Genomic DNA, 19,617 nt, shown 5'->3' on the forward strand with positions numbered 1-19,617 from the left:
AAAGAGAAATGAATAATTTTCAAAAAGTGACCCTAAAAAGGGAATTAACAATATTCTTCCTTCTTAAGCCACTATTATAAAATATAATAAAGATTTCATTTTTGAAAACCCTGGCAGAGTCACTAGCCTAGAAATAGAACTTCCTACATGAAAATGGGTGTGAGTTCAAACTTGCACCCATTCTAGAGCAGCAAATACACATTTTCTATTTCCTTGTTCGCTTTTCTTTACTGTTTTGTGGCTAACATTTTTTTTCCTTTACCCATCTTTCTTGGTTGACATCTAGTTTGAAGGTAAAAGTCCAACAATGTCTTGATTTCCTAGAAAGAAAAAAAAAAAAAAAAGAAAACTTGCCCTGAGAAATAGGAAAAAGTGGCAATGGAAGCAGAGAATTAAACTTTTTTTCTAATATCCCTGAGGGAAAGGAAAGAGAGAGGGCTATAACTGTGATATGTACCCCAAACAGAAGGATCTACCTAATTATAAGAAGTCCTGTATAACATTTTCAAAGCTTGTTATTTTTGTTAAACTCCACTCTTAGCCATTTTTTATAAATCATTTGGAGCCTCAGCTACTCTCCCCACCCCCTTAAATCTGTTATTTCCCCTTTGGTCAGCCTGTATAGTATATATTAATATCTAAGCCAAATGAGTCTATTTAATCCATTAAACCTGTAAATTTTTTGATTGTGAGCTGTGTAAATAGAAAAGTATTCAGAGAATTAAATCCTGAAAACTCATGTAGGGAATTTTTTTAAAGAGTAGTACTTGCTAGACTAAACAAAATGACAATGGTATATTAATTTTATTTGAGAATAAATAAAAATCATAATCATCATAGCTAACGTATTAAGCACCTACTATGTATCAGGTATTGTGCTATGCACTTTATAAATGCTAACTTATATATTTGATCCTTATAATATGTGTGGAAGATAGGTTTTATTATTTTCCCCACTTTAAGATTAGGAAACTGAGGCAGGAATTAAATTACTTATCTAGGGTTACACAAATAGAAAGTGCCCATGACCAGCTTTAAAATCAAGTTTTCCTGTGTCCAGTACTTATGCTATATATACTTTGCCTCCTGGCTGCACCATTTAAAAAAAGTGCTAGTGGACTATCCTGCTATGATTTTTTAATGAAAAATATGGTTATTTCAATAATGGAAAAAGTTTTTCAAAAGAATATGGTAAAAATTTTATTTATGGAAGGATTAAACTTTGTTAACAAAGTTAAAAATATAACAACTCATGTCACATCAGGACAACTAGACCTAGAACAGACACAGAAAACTCTGAAATAGAAGATATTTTCTTTTTCTAAGACACTGTTTGGCTTAACTAAGGACTGTGGAAAGTTAAAAAGCATGGCATTTATGCTTAAGTAAGCACCTTAAAATTAAGTCAGTTAGCCAAATGACACAAATTCCAAAGCTCTAAAATTGGCCTGGAGAGGATTCTAGTCAACATTTGAAGGGCAGTGGAAAAATCTCTGCTCCATGAAAATTGTTGGTCATTTCATTTTCTCTGCCATTTAGAAGTCAAATGGAAAAGTAGCCAGTGTAAACCAGATTTGATCTTAGGTCTAAAAAAAAAAAAAAAAAAAAGCAGAGGAGGGGCATGAAAATATTCCTAATTAGCAAGTTATTGGTATTACAAATTTTACCAGGACAGAATACACTTAAACTAGACTTTCTTTTATTTAGCATGCCATAGAATCTAACATGCTTCATCCACGGAGTTCATTTTATCCCTGGACTTTCCACTGTTTAAGTATAGATTCTATTCTGTGGCCTCTTTCTCTCATTGTCTGGTTCATTTATTCATCTGAGAACTATTTTTGTTTTTACTCCCCTTCTCCATTACATGTGGAAACCATTTTTAGTCATTGTTATTCAACATTTTGTGATTCAGATTCTCTCCCTTCCTTTCTCTCCTTCCTCCTCCCTTATACAGTAAATAGATTAATATAGGTTATACTAGTGCTGTCATGCAATGCATATTTCCTTATTCCTCCTGCTATGAAAGAAGACACATATTACACATAAAGAAAGAACTCATGCATGAAATAAAGAGAAAAATGGAATGCTCTGGTCTGAACTCAGACTCCAACAATTCCTTCTTTGGTAGTGGATACCATTTTTCATCTTGAGTTCCTTGTGATTATCTTGAAACTTTGCATTGCTGGTTATAGTTTAGTCCTTTGCAGTTAATCATCATACAATATTTCTGTTCCTGTCTACATTGTTCCCCTGTTTCTGCTCACTTTACTTTGCATCAGTTCATAAAAGTCTTTTCAGGTTTTTCTGAACTCATCCTATTCATCATTTCTTATAGTACAATCATATTCCATTACAACCATTTCCACAGCTTATTCAGCCATTCCCCAACTGATGAATATCCTTCAGTTTCTAGTTCTTTGCCACCACAAAAAGGACTGCCATAACTATTTTTTGTACAAATAGACCCTTTCCCCCATCTTTGATTTCTTTGGGATATAGACGCCATGGTGGTATTGCTGGGTCAAAGTGTATGTATAGTTCTATGGTCCTTTGAGCTTGGAGATCCTCAGTTTTAAAGAGGAGACCTATTCCAACCCTTTCTTTATTCCTTGCTAGGCTCTGCTCTTGATTCTTGACTTTCTCTACCACATGCCCTTTTCCTTCTCTTCCTTTTCATTTTGCTTTTATGTAATATCTTCTTCCATTAGAATGTAAGCTTCTCAGGGGCAGCTGCATGGCTCAGTGGATTGAGATCCACATCTAGACAGGAGAGGTCCTGGGTTTAAACATGGCCTCAGACACCTCCTAGCTGTGTGACTCTGGGCAAGTCACTTAACCCCCATTCTTAGTCCTTACCACTCTTCTACCTTGGAACCAACAGTATTGATCCTGAGATGGAAGGTAAGGGTTTAAAAAAAAATAGAATGTAAGCTTCTCAAAGGTAAGGACTCCTTTTTTGACTTGTATTTGTATTCCCAATGCTTAGTTAAGTGTCTGGCACATAGTAAGCACTTAAGAAATGCTTATTTACTGATATAAGTTAAAGAGACAAATCATTCTATTGGATATTATAGACCAGTGATTCCCAAAGTGGGCGCTACCCCACCTTGGTGGGTGCTACAGTGATCCAGGGAAGGCGGTAATGGCCACAGGTGCATTTATATTTCCTATTAATTGCTATTAAAATTAAAAAAAAATAATTTCCAGAGGGCTCAGTAATATTTTTTCTGGAAAGGGGGCGATAGGCCAAAAAAAGTTTGGGAACCACTGTTATATACAATGCAGATGACTGAGGACCTCCTAGCGGGTAGATCCTGTTTTATTCATCTTTGTATCTAGAAAATATAGTTTAGTCTTTGGTACTAGTGCCAAATTTTGAAGTGTGGAACAGTGGAAAGAGTGAAGGGTTTTTAGAATTATATGAACTAGATTTGAATCTGAATTTTGCTCCTTTTCACCTGCGTGAGCTTGATTAAGACACAACTTTTGTAGCCCAGTTTCCTCATCTGAAAAATTAAAGTGTTAGATGAGATTAAATCTAATGTCCTTTCAAGCTCTATTCCCAAGATTCTAAATAATAAATTGGATTGAACTCAACTGAAGATATAAATGAGGAGGAATCACTTTTGAAGAGAAAACATTGGTTTAATATTCTCAGAGCAATGTGCTTTGATCCTTCATCATCACCAGTTGAACAAAGATCAAACCTTGGAGCAGGAGCTGGAGTAGAGAGTTCCCTAAGGAATAGAATTAGAGGTATAATGAAAGGATTGTTTCTTCTTTACTGTCTTGAAATGCCTAAGCTTATCAGTCCTTTGAATGAAGTCATAAAAAAATACAGAAAAAGGGATGACATCTATATCCTACTTTAATTTTTTATTCAATTATTATTGATTTCAATTTTATTTCAATCAGTTTATTTCAATTTGATTCAATTTTATCAATTGACTTCAATCAATATAAATTATTATTGATTAATTATTATTTTAATTTAAATTTTCTTAGTGAAGACCCTAAGGATCAAATCCTGAATCTATATGGAGTTATGAGATTAACCTGTGTATTCTTCGAAATTAAGTGCTGTCTATTCATAGGAAAATTCCCTTCTTCTACTGGAAATAAACTGGTGAAGAGAAAGCAAAAGAGATAGATTAGCCTTTGTAGAATGATCATTTGAAAGCCTCCTATCCATTGTGGACTTAAAATATGGTAAATGGAAAGAGCAATCCATAGTCAGAACTGGATTCAAATCTTGCTTCTGATTATTATGACCCATGTAACCTTGGAAAGGGTACATAATTTTCTTGGATATAAGTTTCCTGATCTGTAAAATGAAGTGGTTAGATTGGAAAGTCTTCAAACCCCTTTTCTCAGTGTAAATGTCTATCATTCAGGGATAAATTATTGGGTGAGTGAGTTATAAGTCAGGGATGGGAAAGAACCTGAGGCATATCAAGTAAGACTGTCAAGTTATGTGACAGGTTTTTGTTTTGTTTTGTTTCATTTTTGTAATTTTCCTGATCAAAGAAATTGGTGTTCAGCAAATCTGTTCTGTGGACTTTCACTAGAATTTCTCAGAAAAAAAAATTTCTGTAAAGTCTCCAAAGTTCACCTTAACTCCACAAAGACTATTATGCCTTGTCCTGGAAGAAAGTAGAGGTTTTCTTCCATTGTTGAGTTAAAAGACTTCCTTTTCCTATCTAAAAACAAAACTTTCTACTGGACCCATGGAAGTTTTGTTTTATTTTGTTTTGTATTGTTTTCCCTGCTTCTGACAGTTAATACACCTGTCTTTGCCTCCATCGCCATCTTGTGGAGGAATGTAATTAATTTACATGTGGCCAAGTGGAGATATTTCTCAGTTTTACCACAAGATGACAGCACAGAACCAATCTTGGACAAACTTTAGGCAGAGAATAAAAAGAGGGCCCAAGGATTAAATTAACATTTATTTTGTCCAAGTGAAAATATTCTGTTCAGCAGAGAAAGGGAGGATACTGTGATGATAGGATCAGTCATATGAAATAAACATTTCATCTTTTCCAGGGGAAAATTGAAGTCCCAAATGATCTGATTTTAAGCATTTCTCAAAATAAATTAAGAATCAAAATAGCACCACAATCTACTCCAGGAAATTCAGCATTAGGATCACCTAATTTGTTCTTAAAGGGCTCAAAGCATGTGTCTTCTTTGACAACATGAGGTAGAGATTAAAATTTATGTAGAAAATCAATTTTTAAAAATCTATCATTTTCTCATTTTTAATATTTGTATATTTGGAAGAAAGTGTAGGGATTTTTTACTTACTTTATTCAGGTAAATATATAATGGGCACATTGTGGAGGAGATTCTTATTCAGGTAAATGTTAGACTAGTTGGCCTCTGAGAGTTCTTCACAGGTTATAAGATCCTGTGATTTTTGTGGCCCTGCTTTCAATTCCATTTTTAAGAAGGGGATTAACTACTTTAGAAGAAAACTATGACTTATTATATTTGGTGGTACATTAGTGATGTCTGCCCTCATAACAAATGAATCCTAGGATATTTTCTCCTGACAGATATTACTTAGTATTAATAAGAGATAAGTACATATAATTATTATATAATATCATATTATTATATTATGTTATTTTGTATGTTCATATAAACATTAAATCATATAGTTATATTATAAATCATATTGTATACTATTAGTTATTAATTAAATATTGTATAATTATTGTATATGATATAAGGTATTACTTATTACCCTTACCAATAGTTTTCTTTCTGTAATAGAATCACCTCTACTATGTCAGTTAGTTGCTCTAATGGATTCATGTTTTCTTTTATATATTTTGCTTTGCCTATTCCTATTCTTCCTATATGATTTCCCCCTAACCCCCCCCAATAATTTAATTAAAAGTAGTCTTCCCAGGAAAATAATTCACCCATATACCCTCTGGCTGTAGTTGGTTGTTAAAAGTCTCTTGGAACTTATTAGTAAGCAATCACTACTTTAAAGAGCCAAAAGAATATTACATCTAGAATCCTGCATAGAGGTAAGGTAGTGGTACAGGGGAAAGCATGTTGGCTTTTGAGTCAAGGGCCTTGGGTTTTAATCCTGCCTTTGCTATTGACCATTGGGCCCTGGGGCACTCTGCTTCACCTTGATGGATTTTAGTTTTCTCCTCTAAAAATAAATTAGTTGAACTAGAAGGTCTTTCATGGTCCTTCCAACCCCAAGTCCATGATATAATCATTGACTAAGATACACTTCATTAGGTTGGACTCCTTTTCCTTTTCACATACCAATCATCAAGTGAAGACTGGTGTGTGTGTGTGTGTGTGTGTGTGTGTGTGTGTGCACATGTGTATCTGTACATGTATTTATGTTTTCCCTTCATATAACTTCCTCTACTTTACCTCCTCTGTTCATATGATTTAAGATTTCATTTTAAAATATGAAGCGTGTAAGGGAATAAAATCTCAACAATGCCCATCTTATAATTATATTCAACAACAATGCTGATCTCTTATTCTGTCATACAGAAAGGTAGTATGAGTACAAATATTTTCCTTGACATAGATAGACTATGTGGCCTTGAACAAGTCACTTATCTTTTTATGTCCTGTGCAACTCAGATCAGAAATGACAGAGAAGATCTAGTTTGAATTATCAAAGAAAGCTCCTTGTCAACAGTCCCCACAACAATAAAAATCATAGCTCAAGTCTGAAGAAAAAGAAAAAAAAAATTCTTACCAGGGAAATTTGATCCATATTAACTAGCAAGATTGAAAAATAACAGTGGTATGAAACAATAATTCTTGTTATTCCCAGAAAATTAATTGATTTAGTTTTCTAATTTTCTAATTCTAGTTTTAGGAGCCCAAGATATTGCCAGATTGACAGAGACTGTGTCACAAAAGGAAATGGCTAGAATAAGGGGTCATATAACCCATACAATTTATAGGAAATCAGACTTCCTTAATGCAATTGCTTAGCTCACTAAACTACTGATCATAGACTCATAAGATTTAAAGATGGAAATAATCTAAGAAAGAATGTATTTGAAATCCCTTTCAAATAAAAATTTCAAAAGACTGACTCAAAAATGAATTTTATTTTATTATTTGTTTTTTCCTTTCATACTTTTCTTTTTAATGATAGCTGAGGCCCAAAGAGCTGAAATGACTTTGTTGTGGTATTTGTTTCTTCTTTTCTGTGTTTTGAAACTCAAATTCTGACTTGTAACTTCTCTCTTGAATAGGATGCCTCAAAGAAATAATGGCAGATCATCTTCTGTGGTTATATTAACTCCACTAAATACAAACAAAGCTAAAATGAATACCTTATGCATTTTAGGACAACATCGTGAAATGGAAAGACAGGACCTAGAATCATAAGACTCCGTATTTAGTTTTGGCTGGTCACAAACTAGATGAGTGATATTGAGAAGATCATGTAATGAGTCCTCAGGCTTTTGCCTCCTCTTTTATAAAATAAGACAGACTCATGAGTAGAGTAATAAACTTGAAATCAGGCAGATGAGTTAGAATCCTTCCTCAGACACTTACTAGCTGTGTGATCCTGGGTAAGTCATTTAACTTTTCTGTTTCTCAGTTTCCTCGTTTATAGAGAGTCAGAATGAAAAGTTCTGATACTGTTGATGCCTACTCATACACATTTATCAAAATCCACTCATGAATATTACTTCATTATTAACAAAGAATCTTAGATTCCTTGAAAGAAACAGCTATGCAATGCAATAGACTTCCAGGTAATATAGTCTAATCCCTGCCACAGCACAAGAGTAGTCATGCAGTCTAAACCAATCCCTCCAATTATTTTATCTATCTTAGTGGTTCCCAAAATGTGGCTTAGAACTCAGCCAAGTTGTATTTATGTTAAGACCTGTGTGCAGAAACTGTCTAATTTGCATTTGGCAGACGGGACCCAGACAAGTCAGAGAAAAGCTTTTTTTTTCCTGGCTTGAGATAATAAAGTTAATTTTTAAAGTATTCTTGTTAAATTCAACAACAGTTAAACCAATGGAGCAATATATTTTAAAATTGAAATTAAAAAATAAACTTAAAGTAAAGAAAGCTGTTTTTAAGTTCTACCCCACTCTCACCCCCAATTTGAAAAAAATTTCATCTGAAAGTTTTAAAATAAGTCATTTTCCCCACATGGGTTTTTAACATAAACCAGTTCAGTTGGCTGAGTCCTGAACTATATTTATTTTATTTTTTTAAATTTATTTGTTCATTATGTTAAGATAATCAATTGATATTTTAAAAAAAACAGAATAAGTGTAAGCTGCTGGTTGACATATAAATTGACTGGACTCCTGAGATGGACCTTAGTATGTGTGGAGAGTGAAGAAGAAGAATAGTACTGGGAACTGGCTGACATGGAGAGCTTAACCACTATATTATTCATATTTTTAAATATTCATGATTTTATTGGCTGGTCCAATTGACATAGATCACAACCCTTTTCGTGGCTTAATTTTTTTCATGAGTTGTTATAACCAAAATTTTCATCTCTTGATAACTAACCAAAAAGATACTGACTTGTCGACAAGTTAGAACCATCCCTTGAAGGACAGATCTAGACTCTACCATTGGTTCTATTCTTAAAGGCTGAACAATTTGGTAGTTTGCAGACCATGAATATATAGATTTGGAGACTGTCATCATTTCAGAGAGGTTCATAAAAGTAAGGGGTCAGTAGAGGATTCCTTGTATTAAAAAATGAAAAACAGTAAGTCTGATCCTTGTGGTAGATAGGGGAATAGCATTCCACAAGAGTCCAGCATGACTATAAGGGAAGGAAATAAACATTTATGAAGCCTAGGCACCATGCTGCATACTTTGCAAAAAAAACCAACTCATTTTAATTTTTATCCCATGCCAAAAAAAAACAAAAAACAAAAAACAAAAACTGAAGCAGGCAGAGTTTATGACTTGCCTAAGGGTTACACATCTAGTAAATGTCTAAGGGTGGATTTGAATGCACATCTTCCTGACTATAGGTACAACAATTCCTCCATTATGCTCCTAGCTTCCTCTATATTTCATTTATAAATAACTTAGACTCTGTTCAAACTATCTTTGGGCTGGGCATTCTGCAAAAACCTTGTGATGACCTGAAATCCACAGTAATTTCATTCAGTAGAAGTTTTAGAACATGCCTTCCTTCCTATGTACATATAATTTACATACATGAATCATGCATGGTTCCTCAGTTTAAGGAAATTATCTTTACATCCAATGATAAGTAAATATCCCAGAATAATTTCCTCTGACTTCCTGCTCATATTAATTTTGCTGCAGTTGAACTTAAGTCAGTCAATAAAGGTAAGATGGTTGAAGCACTGCTAATCAAAGATGGGGCATAGGAATGGTAGGTTGTTTACCAATTAATCTCTAATGGTGACCTCTTATAAATTATATGTTGAAAAATAGTGTGCATGTATGACTGAGAAGAAGGGGTGGGGAAAGAACAACATGGTGCCCTAGGAAAAGCAATCACCATTTCTGGAGACCCATTACCTTCTATAACACAACAGAGAATAAAAGTATTTGTAGTGCCTTCTTAATCTCTGATCACATGAGATGGATTTTACCCCATGGACAGGTGAGGACGCATGGTTGGCACATTTTTATTTCCCCTTTGTTTCTAACTTCTTGTCAACTCTAGTATTTTTGAGTCTTCCATGGTCTTTTTTCATGGGTAATTGGATCCCAAGACCTTGGTGAGAATTAGCTCAACCCTGAAGAAAAACCCTTTCTTATAGCTTCAGAACTCATCTAATACCTGAAAAATCACACTCAAAATCTCTCTGCGGTGGGATGAACTTTGCAGGAATTTAGTTCAATGCATATCAGCTATAGCAACTCCGATTTAAGTTAGAACTCTGAAACTTTGGCCTATGAAACAGATCTATATGCAAATATAACTGAGTTTTTAACTTACATTTTCTTTTCCTTTAAAAAAAATTTGTTTTAATTAACAAAATCTCACCTTCTCACTTCCTCCCACTTCAACTCATTCTCCACAATAAAAAAATACACGAAAAGTAAAACCCATTACAAACATGTATAGTTAATCAAAATAAATTTCCATATTGACAATGTCCAGGAATGTTTTGTCTTCTTTGGCATTGTAAGACCTTCATCTCTCTGCCAGGGGTTAGTTAGCATGCTTTCTCATTACTTCTCTAGAATCACGGTTGGTTATTTTACTGATAATAGTTCAGCACAATATTATACAATTCAGTCACATTTAAATACCACAACGTGTTCATCCATTCTCTGACTTATGGGCACCCTTTCAGATTCCCATCCTTTGCCATTCTCAAAAAGGGATATTAATTTTTAATGATCCTTAGAGTTTTTGCTTCAGACCAATCTATCTACCCTCCTTCTAGTTGCATTTTCCATATCGCTTTTTTATCTGAAGTTATAGATTTCAATTTTTTAGGCAATAAGGATAGGTTCAATGGTCCTGCTGGAATATTTTATGGTCACATGCAAATTTTTTTTAATTATGTAAAATTTCTTACATTTCATGTTTTATTTTTGAACAAATAGAAATCAAAGATGCTTGTTAAATTGTTCATGTCCTGTGCAATCCTTGAGTATGAGTTTTATATTTCATGTGTATTTCAAGGGGGATTCTTCAATTTAATGGCATTTGTTCCAACAAATCAGAATCTCATTGCCTATCTTTTTCTTTGCATCACTAGAGACTTCCAAACTATATCATCTCTTCCTATCTGAACTAGCTTTCTACTTTTTCTCTCTCTTTGCAATAGAGAGTACCAAACTTGTTCCCTAACTAATACAGATTGAAAAAGATTTTGTTTTTTGTTTTGTTTCTTGTTGTATTAAATATTTCTTTTTTTAGAAATTGGCACCACCGTGCACTTCAAGCAAAAAGGTATGATGTCTTCTTTGTTTTTGTGTTAACTTTATGATTCTATAATGAGTGTGCCCTCAGAATGCTGAGTGTTTGTTTTTTTAATGTCCCCATTCCTAATATTAGTATTCCAGTGACAAATTTGCTCCTGTTTTTCTAATGTTGTACATATCTCTTCTTCATGAGAATTCTATTTCAATCAATGAGCTTTGTTAAAATGCTCAAATAAATCTTTATTGAATATTCCCTTCATTGATACAGACCACAAATCATCTCTACCTGTCTTCTGTTTTGTTCCCTGATTTTTAGAAATCTGCAGCTCTGAAAAATCCACTTAGCTCTCTTCCCTCATCCCTTCCTTCCCAACATATTTTGGTTCATGTCAGATTCTTTTAAAACCACATGATCGGAGACTCTCAAAGTTCCAAATATATCATCCCCATGAGAAACGGGGTCCCGTTTTCAGGATATTTTTATATTATTCAAAGAAATATATATTGTTGAAGAGAATAAAGAAAGATCTCTTTAAATGAATTATGTGAGCCACTCAGAGCCCCTAAGCTAAGACCCTCATGGGGAAATTCTGCTTGTTCCCAAGAGTCTCCATCAATAGTCCAAGGAATCTGAAATGGGCCCATTCTATGCTGTTCTACCATCTAATCCCCAACAATACTGAAGTGGCCTTAAAGAAGGTTGCACTGGTAGAGGACAGGCAGCAGGTGGCACCAAAGCCAAGCGTATCACATTTACTATGGATTTCAGGAATACTGCCAATGTGATAGGGTTATTATTCAGAGTGGAATGCAAAGCATAAGAATCATCGGCAAGAAAATAACAAAACAAAACAAAAAAATAAAACATTTAGGGAGCTGGGGAGGTTTTATTACTCAGCAGTTGTTACCTGGTTTATTGTGCAGGGTTGTGTTTCCTTTAATTTTCATTTACTTGGCCGCCCCTTAAAGGGATTAAGTCTTTAGGAAGCTGGCTTTGCCAGTGTCTTGGGTTAAATGATCTAATTAGAGGAATCAAACTACACTTCAGCATGAATCTGTGATCATTGAGGAAATTCAAGAGAAAAGGAATTGCCAAGGAACACCCTTAGAGTTAGAGCGATTATGTTCAGAAATTTAGAAAGGAGTGAGACACTATCACCTAAATATGGGAGCATCCAGAGACTTTCCTCTCTGCCTCTCCGACTGCCTACTATATCTTGACTTTTCCTTCTATTTTTAACAGAGATCTTCAAAAGGATGTCAGTGGATTCAGGATTCAGCAAACTAACACTAGATCTTGTTTTCTTTCATTTCCCCTCATTTTTGTATTATTGCTAACATAGTTAATTTCCATTTAGAGATGTAGTAAGAGCAATAAAGTAAAATCAGAATTACTTATACACAAGGAGAATTGCAAAGCAGAAAAAAAATACTCATAAACACAAGAAGCAGAATTTCTTTGGTATTAAAAATGTGCATTTATAAAAGATAATATTTTCAAATTCCCTTGTTTTGCCCCTATGGATATTATTCCCTAAAATTTTTAAATTTAAATTTAAAGGTAAAACTTTACCCTACAAAAACACATCCTTGCCTAATGTTAGTCCTATTCTATATTGTAGAATGAAAGGATCTATGCACATTAGTACTTTAAAATGTATCTTAGAAGATCCCTTAAAGAGATCTATTAGAGTTTCATCAATGTAGATACTATTCCAATATTCCTTCATTGCCAAGATGTTTGTTCTATTTTTCCATTAGCCACTTGCTCCCTTTCATAAGCAACATTATGATTAAAACAAAACCCATCAAATAAAAAAGATCAACTGACTCATTTGTTTATATTTCATAAAATTATACCATTTCTCAACATGATGCAGACCCTTACATATCAAATAATAGAATCCCTAATTTGGCAGGAACCAGAGAAGTCATCTAGTCCAGTTCCTATTTCAATACTTTAAGGATCTGTAATGTTGTTAGAGTAGGTAATGTCTCCACTGACATAGTTTACAACCTTGAATGAGCTTAATAGATTTTTTTTTTAAACCCTTACTTTACGTCTTGAAGTCAATACTGTGTATTGGCTCCAAGGCAGAAGAGTGGCAAGGGTAGGCAATGGGGGTCAAGTGACTTGCCCAGGGTCACACAGCTGAGAAGTGTCTGAGGCCAGATTTGAACCTAGGACCTCCCGTCTCTAGGCCTGGCTCTCAATCCACTGAGCTACCCAGCTGCCCCCTTAATAGATATTTTTTGAAAGACTTAGTGTCTAAGGCCAAAAATATCATTGACCTCATGGCCTATTTGGTAAAGAACATTTTTAACTTAGTCTTGACTTTAAATCACAAACATAAAATGCACCATGGGGCCCATGCTGGAAGATATTTTAGGTTTATAGAGCCCCATCAGAAGCTGTGCTATTCTGACATATCATTCAAGAACCTACGGTTATCTTGCAGTATTAGAGGCATCTCACATCTGAACAAAAATCCATTCTTCTATGCTATACCCAACAAATTCTCACCCAACCCCTAATTGTAAATCTTTAGTAATAGGGAGCTCACTATTTTTACCAAATAGCCCATTCTATATTTGACAGTTCAAATTATTTGAATTTTTTTCCCCTTATATCAATCTGAAGTCAGCCTTTCAATGACTTCTTTCTGTTTTTCCTAGTTCTTTCAGAGGAGGTAAAAATAAAAGTTATATTTTATATAATAAAATATGATATGATATGATACTTTCTTCTATAAAAGCCAACAGATTTTTCAGAAATTTGAAAAAAAAACCATCATATCATCCATGTCTTCTTTTGTCTAAGTTAACATTTCCTCATTTTCATGTAACATGCTGGTTTGCCTACTTATCATCTTGGCATTTAACTGGACACATTTTGGTTTGTCAATGTCCTTCCTAAAATGTAGGGTCCAAAAATAACAATGCTCCCTTTTTTTTCTGTCATGTCAAATTTGAATTAATTTTGAGCTTCCATTCTACAAAGCCTCTAATTATTTTCTATTAACCATATGAGCACTTCTCTCTTCTGTCCAATATTTATACTATTAATTGATTTGGACCTAAGTGTAGGATCTTACCTCTAATCTCAGCAAATATTGTCATCATATGCCTCCCTATAAAGTATGCTAAAGGACATGAAATCTCCTGTGGGTTCATTACTTCCCTTTCCCTTAAGTGGAAGTAAGTGACACACCTGGTGGCCAAACCTATAGTGTGGTTATCATAGTAGTTTCTGCCCATCAAACGAAGCCAACATGTTTTTTGACAGAGATAATTTTTATCTAACCTGTTGGGTTTCTCTCCTAGCTTTGGGTCATTTTGAAATTTAATAAGTACAAGATCTATTAATATATTATTCAAGCTACTGATAAAAATATTGAACAATACCATATTATCATTTAATCTTGGGTTTAAATTCTCCATTGACCATTTCCTTTTTCTCCCTTTTGAAACAAAGACAATTCTTTGGAAGACAGCTGAGTAACTCTACCTTCCCTGTCATCCAATGCTATTGTCTTGCCTATCTTGAACCAGTGGTCCTATACCTTCTTTGATATTCCTTTTGCTTCAAACATAGATTTTAGAAAAGCTTTTTTTGTTTTTTTTTTAGCTCTCATCATCAGTCTCAAGTAATTCTGAGCATTTTTCATAACTATTTTTACTGTGTCATATTTAGTTGCCTCACCTTTCTTTCAACTTTTGTTTATGTCTTTTTTAATTCCTCATAAAAAATTAAATTCCATTTCAAATACATTTTAAACACATCAAGACCAATGATTCATAAAATTGACTTGATGAGGTTGATTAGCTGTTCTATGTACTGCTTTAGTCATCTACCTTTTCTTTTCAAATATCAGAGTTTCAAAGTTCTGGCCCAGGTCATGTGTACCTTAGTATCTTTGATGCCTACTCTTGTTTTCATAGATATCTATTCAATACTTACTTCCCATGGATTAGTAGCAAAAGTACTAGACTAAAAACTAGAAGGCTAGGTCCTAGTTTCAATCAAAACTAAAAACATAACTTAGGACAAACCCTTTAACCTAGAATGAAGGGGTCCAAGAATTTGGGAGCCTGCAATTGACCTTCTTATCAACCTACCACATTACTTTATAGGCGAATATGTCCTGTAATGTTAAATGACTTAACATTAAGTCATTTAAGTCTACTCCATATCTATAAAGGATGCTTTTGAAATCTCATTAAGTTTTTGTTCAAAGCTTATTGACGAAGTATCACTCACTTGAGAAGGAAATGCAACCCAAAGCATTTTTGCATAGCTGGAATTAAATGGAAAATTTTTCATTATACCAAGGTTATATTTATCTTGTTTTGACTTATATTCACTTTTTCTAGTTCTGTCCCAAGGAGTCAAGCAAGACAAAAATCGAATCCTCATCCTTCCTTCTTTCCTTCCTTCCTTCCTTTCTTTTTTCTTTCTTTTTTCCTCTTTCTTTCTTTCTTTCTTTCTTCCTTCCTTCCTTCCTTCCTTCCTTTCCTTCCTTCCTTCCTNGTTTAAATTTTATAATGCACTTTAGGGTTTGCTAAGTTTTTGCCTATTAATAGTCCTATTTGGTATACAGTATAACTATTACTATCCCCATTTCATGGATGTGAGAAATGAGTCCCTGAGAATCAAAAGGACTTCTTCATAATCACATTGATAGTCATTAAGTGTCAGAGTTGGAAACAGAATTTAAGTGTCCTGGCTTCTGGTCTAGTCTACTTTCCATTAGGCTACATCACTTCTCTGATAGTCCTGGACATTTCACAAGTGTTTCAGATTTTCATCTTCTCCATTTGTCCTTCTACTTAATCTTTCTGAAGCACCTTATCCACCATTGTATGGTTGAAGTGTAGACACTCTCTCACCTTAATAAAGGGCCAAACCAATGCAGAGATAAACTTTCTCTACATATTTTCTACATTCTGCCAAATGTTTACTGGGGCAAAGAAATTAATCATTTAACTTAAAGGCCTTTCTACTGTTTCCTGAAGACCTACAATTAAAATAAAATCTAAATTAAAGGCATTGGGAAATAGTAAAAATAACTCATGATCTGGACATCTGAGTTTCCTTTGCTGTTTGATGGTATATTCTGTATATGATGTTTCCGCACAAAAGAAAGCATGTCTGCCCATACAGTCTCCTCCCCAAAAAGATTCTAAAATCCTAGTTATCATCTCCCAAATACAGGACAGCCACTCATCTAACATCATTAATAATAAAATTTAATTTAATTTTTTAAAAAATTATTAGTATCCTGTAGACCTAGAGTTAAACAACTAAACCAGTAAAACATTCATAACTCCTTTTAGATTCCTTCCTGTTCTCTAGGCATTCAGCTTTATATTTGTGCATACATTTTGACTTTTTTCATGGCCACAGTCAGTGTGTACACTGTTTTTCTGATTCTTCTTTCTTTGCTTCATAGTATTTCATAGAATTCTTTTGATCTCTTCAGATTTTCCATACTTATCATTTGTAATGCTATAGTGTTTAATTATACTGATATATCCTAATTTGTTTAGCTACTATTGAACATTTAGGTTGTTTCTGGTTCTTTTCATTCCTTCTTTCAACAGAATATTTTTAAATGCATATTATGAGCAAGGTATACTGAGTTCTGAGGTTACAAAAAACAAAATGATAAATAGCATATGCTTTCAAGGAATTATATTAGAATTTGAAATTATGAATAACACTGTTATTTGTATTTTTAAACATGCATCTTTTTTTTCTTTATGAGAATGCTCAGGGTTTATTTTCAATAATGGAATTATTTGGTCAAAGGACTTAATTATTTTTGTAAAGGCAAATTTTCCTTCACAAATGATATGTAAGTCTATAAGCAATGTGTAACTATATTGCATATATGCCATAGGGAAAGACCTTGAGTTTCTTAGAGGAGTTGGAAGCTTGGAGAATAGTTATTACTATCACCTTTGTTTTTTTTTTTTTATCTTTATATCCCACCCTACCATATCCCTTCTAATCTCCAGGAGCTCCATTATTTTATATCAAAGCCAGATAGTGAAGTCAAATCAGAACCTCCTGTATAATCTGTGAGGGCCTTTATATATATGTAATATTAACTATTATTTAATTATATTATAATTTTATATCTACATACAGAAAGATATAGAGATAGATAGATGGACAAAATTTTAATAATGTCTTGGAAGCTTTAGATTCAGTATATTACAATAGAAAAAGAACTAGATTTACAGACAGAAGGTCACCAGTTTAGTTGCATACAGTGCCACACGAAAACCCCAGGCTCTATTTATAAAATTCCATAGTCTAGCATTCAAGCAAAGGTTAAATAAAATCTATAAGGGTGAAAGGAAGTTTTACCCTGGAAAATTTACAGTTGGCATAACCTATCCAGGATAAAAGTGTTGGCTGTATAGTTGAATAGTCCATCTGAAATTTCCATAACCATGTGCTTTAGTAAACTGATATACTTCTTTTTTTGAAATACATGTTTTCCTGAAAACTTCTTTGCAATCAAATGTTGGCTTAAAAACCAATATTTTAGCATGAATGTTTGGTACTTTAGCACAAGAGTTTACTCCAAAAACAAATATAATGCAATTGTTAATCCTTCTCTAAAGGATGATCATAGATCTAGCTTGAAGAAGGGACGCCTGTGTTTTTTCACTCCCTTATTCTTTAGCATTATTTTAAATCCCTTTTCATTTTTAGAACACTTACATTTGCTGACCTCTCTAGTGTGTGTACACACTCATTTGCTTCTATCCACATAGTGAGTTCCTTTACATAATGTAAACAAGCACTCAGAACTTCAGAAATAGCAGTTGATTTATATACTCTCTAAAGTCTCTCATCATTTCAGGTACTCATATGCCCAGTGATGTCACTTTCTCATTTGAGGACCCATTTCTTAAGTATACAGATAACCTCAGTTCCAAAAAAAAAATCCAAACCTGAATGGTAGACAATTTGAGCTAGATGTTAAGTCAATCTTAGGGAATACTGGAAAGAATCCTAGAGAAGGATATTTCAGTTTACACCTAATAAGACTAGTTTTTTTCCAGTCATTCTCTCCCTTTCCAGAAATTGTGTTTCATGCCCTAGCCATCCTTTCCAAAATACAAACATACCCATATACACATACCCAAGCATCTTAAAATGTTGTCAGTAATTCAAGTTAAACTAATCAATGTATAATGTATGGAATGTATAGAAATATAATGTATAGAATAGCATAAAAGTCTAAGTCAGTATGTAATAATCAGCATCCTTCTACCTTCTTGATTACCAGGACAATATTATGTCCATTGCTGAGTCCTTCGACATAATTACCTTCTCTATACTTCTTCAAAGAGACAGATAGATGATTGAGAGCAGGAGAGGATGGGGAGGAGACAGACAAATAGGCAGAGATACAGAAAAAGCCAGGAGAGATAGAGAAACAGAGAGATATAGGCAGAAGTAGCATAATGGAAGAGAACTGATAAGGGAATTAAGATCTAGGTTCTTAGATAAACTCTTACAACTAACTATGTGGCAATATTCAAGCTGCTTTACTCATTGAATCTCATTTTCTTCATCTGGAAAGTGAAACATTTGGGCTAGATTGAGCTCTAAGTCTTCTTCCAGCTCTAACATTCTGTGTTTCTTTACCTTCCTTTTTACTCTTCTGGTATGCAACCATTTGAACATAAATGTCCCTTTGAAATAATCTCCCTCCTCATTAACAAATAAGTAATTACTGTTCCTCCCTTGGGACACAAGGGATTCACTGATTGGTTCCATGTTTTATTGATTGAAATGCTGTGATGAATTGGCCCCAGAGGAACCCCTGTCTGGCTGCTGGCGGACACTCATCATTGTACAGAATTATAATGAGGACTGGCATCTAAAGTCATGTAGCAAAGCAGGATGTTTAGATAGGAGGGATGATACTGTGTCATGTGGAACTTGAAGGTGACCACTGAGTTAGGGCATTATTTAGGGTTAGAAGGATTCAGAAGTCACAGCATGAATCGCAGTGGATTATTGGTGAGTGCTTTGACATCAAGACTGTTAAGGGGGCATCACAGCTATTCCTTGCCTTTAGGTTTCTTTTAGATGCCCCAGTGACATAAGGACACTTGGTATTAGGGCATTGCCTAATACAACTTCTGGCTTTAATGCTAAAATGTTTATAATTTAAAAGGTTTAATAAAACGAAAACCATACTGGTTATAATAATTTCTTTCTTTTTCTTTTTTTTTTTTCCTTGCCCTGCAGGACCTGGGTCAGTGAGAGGAATAAATGGATCAATCAGCCTGGCCGTACCACTGTGGTTGCTGGCAGCATCCCTGTTCTGCCTACTCAGCAAATGTTAATAGAATAAAAATTTACAAACAAAAAAACAACACACAAAATGCGTCATACAGGAGACAGAGAGAGAGAGAGAAAGAGAGAGAGAGCAAGGGGGGAGGACCATTTCTTTTTACAACTTTGTGTGTTCAGAAGTGAAGGGGAAAATATGACAACAAAGTATCTACAACATTTTCAAAAATCAAATTCATTAAGTAAAAATTAGAAAACAACTTGGAAAAATGCCACTGTGCGTGTGTATGTGTGTTCGCGAAGGTGTGTGTATTTGTGAACTGGTTGCTTCGTCATGCTAAAGACATTCAGGTGTTCTTTAGAAAAGAAAGAGAGGAAAGAAAGAAAAGGAA

General features: G+C 34.0%; 1 protein-coding gene across 2 annotated transcripts in view; it reads left to right on the forward strand.

Moving 5' to 3' along the window:
- LOC123242379 (limbic system associated membrane protein) overlaps positions 1-19,343 on the forward strand; it is a 798,540-nt gene extending 779,197 nt beyond the window's left edge. The window contains exons 8-9 of one of the 2 annotated variants that reach the window (XM_044670083.1): positions 10,898-10,930; positions 19,181-19,343. In XM_044670083.1, the coding sequence (XP_044526018.1) occupies positions 10,898-10,930; positions 19,181-19,278 (131 nt within the window). In that variant the 3' untranslated portion in view covers positions 19,279-19,343. The remainder of the gene's footprint in view (positions 1-10,897; positions 10,931-19,180) is intronic. The other variant, XM_044670084.1, reaches the window with a different exon arrangement.
- The last annotated feature ends 274 nt before the right edge of the window (positions 19,344-19,617 follow it).

This window comes from Gracilinanus agilis, chromosome 3 (assembly GCF_016433145.1).
Source record: "Gracilinanus agilis isolate LMUSP501 chromosome 3, AgileGrace, whole genome shotgun sequence".
Lineage (NCBI taxonomy): Eukaryota > Metazoa > Chordata > Mammalia > Didelphimorphia > Didelphidae > Gracilinanus > Gracilinanus agilis.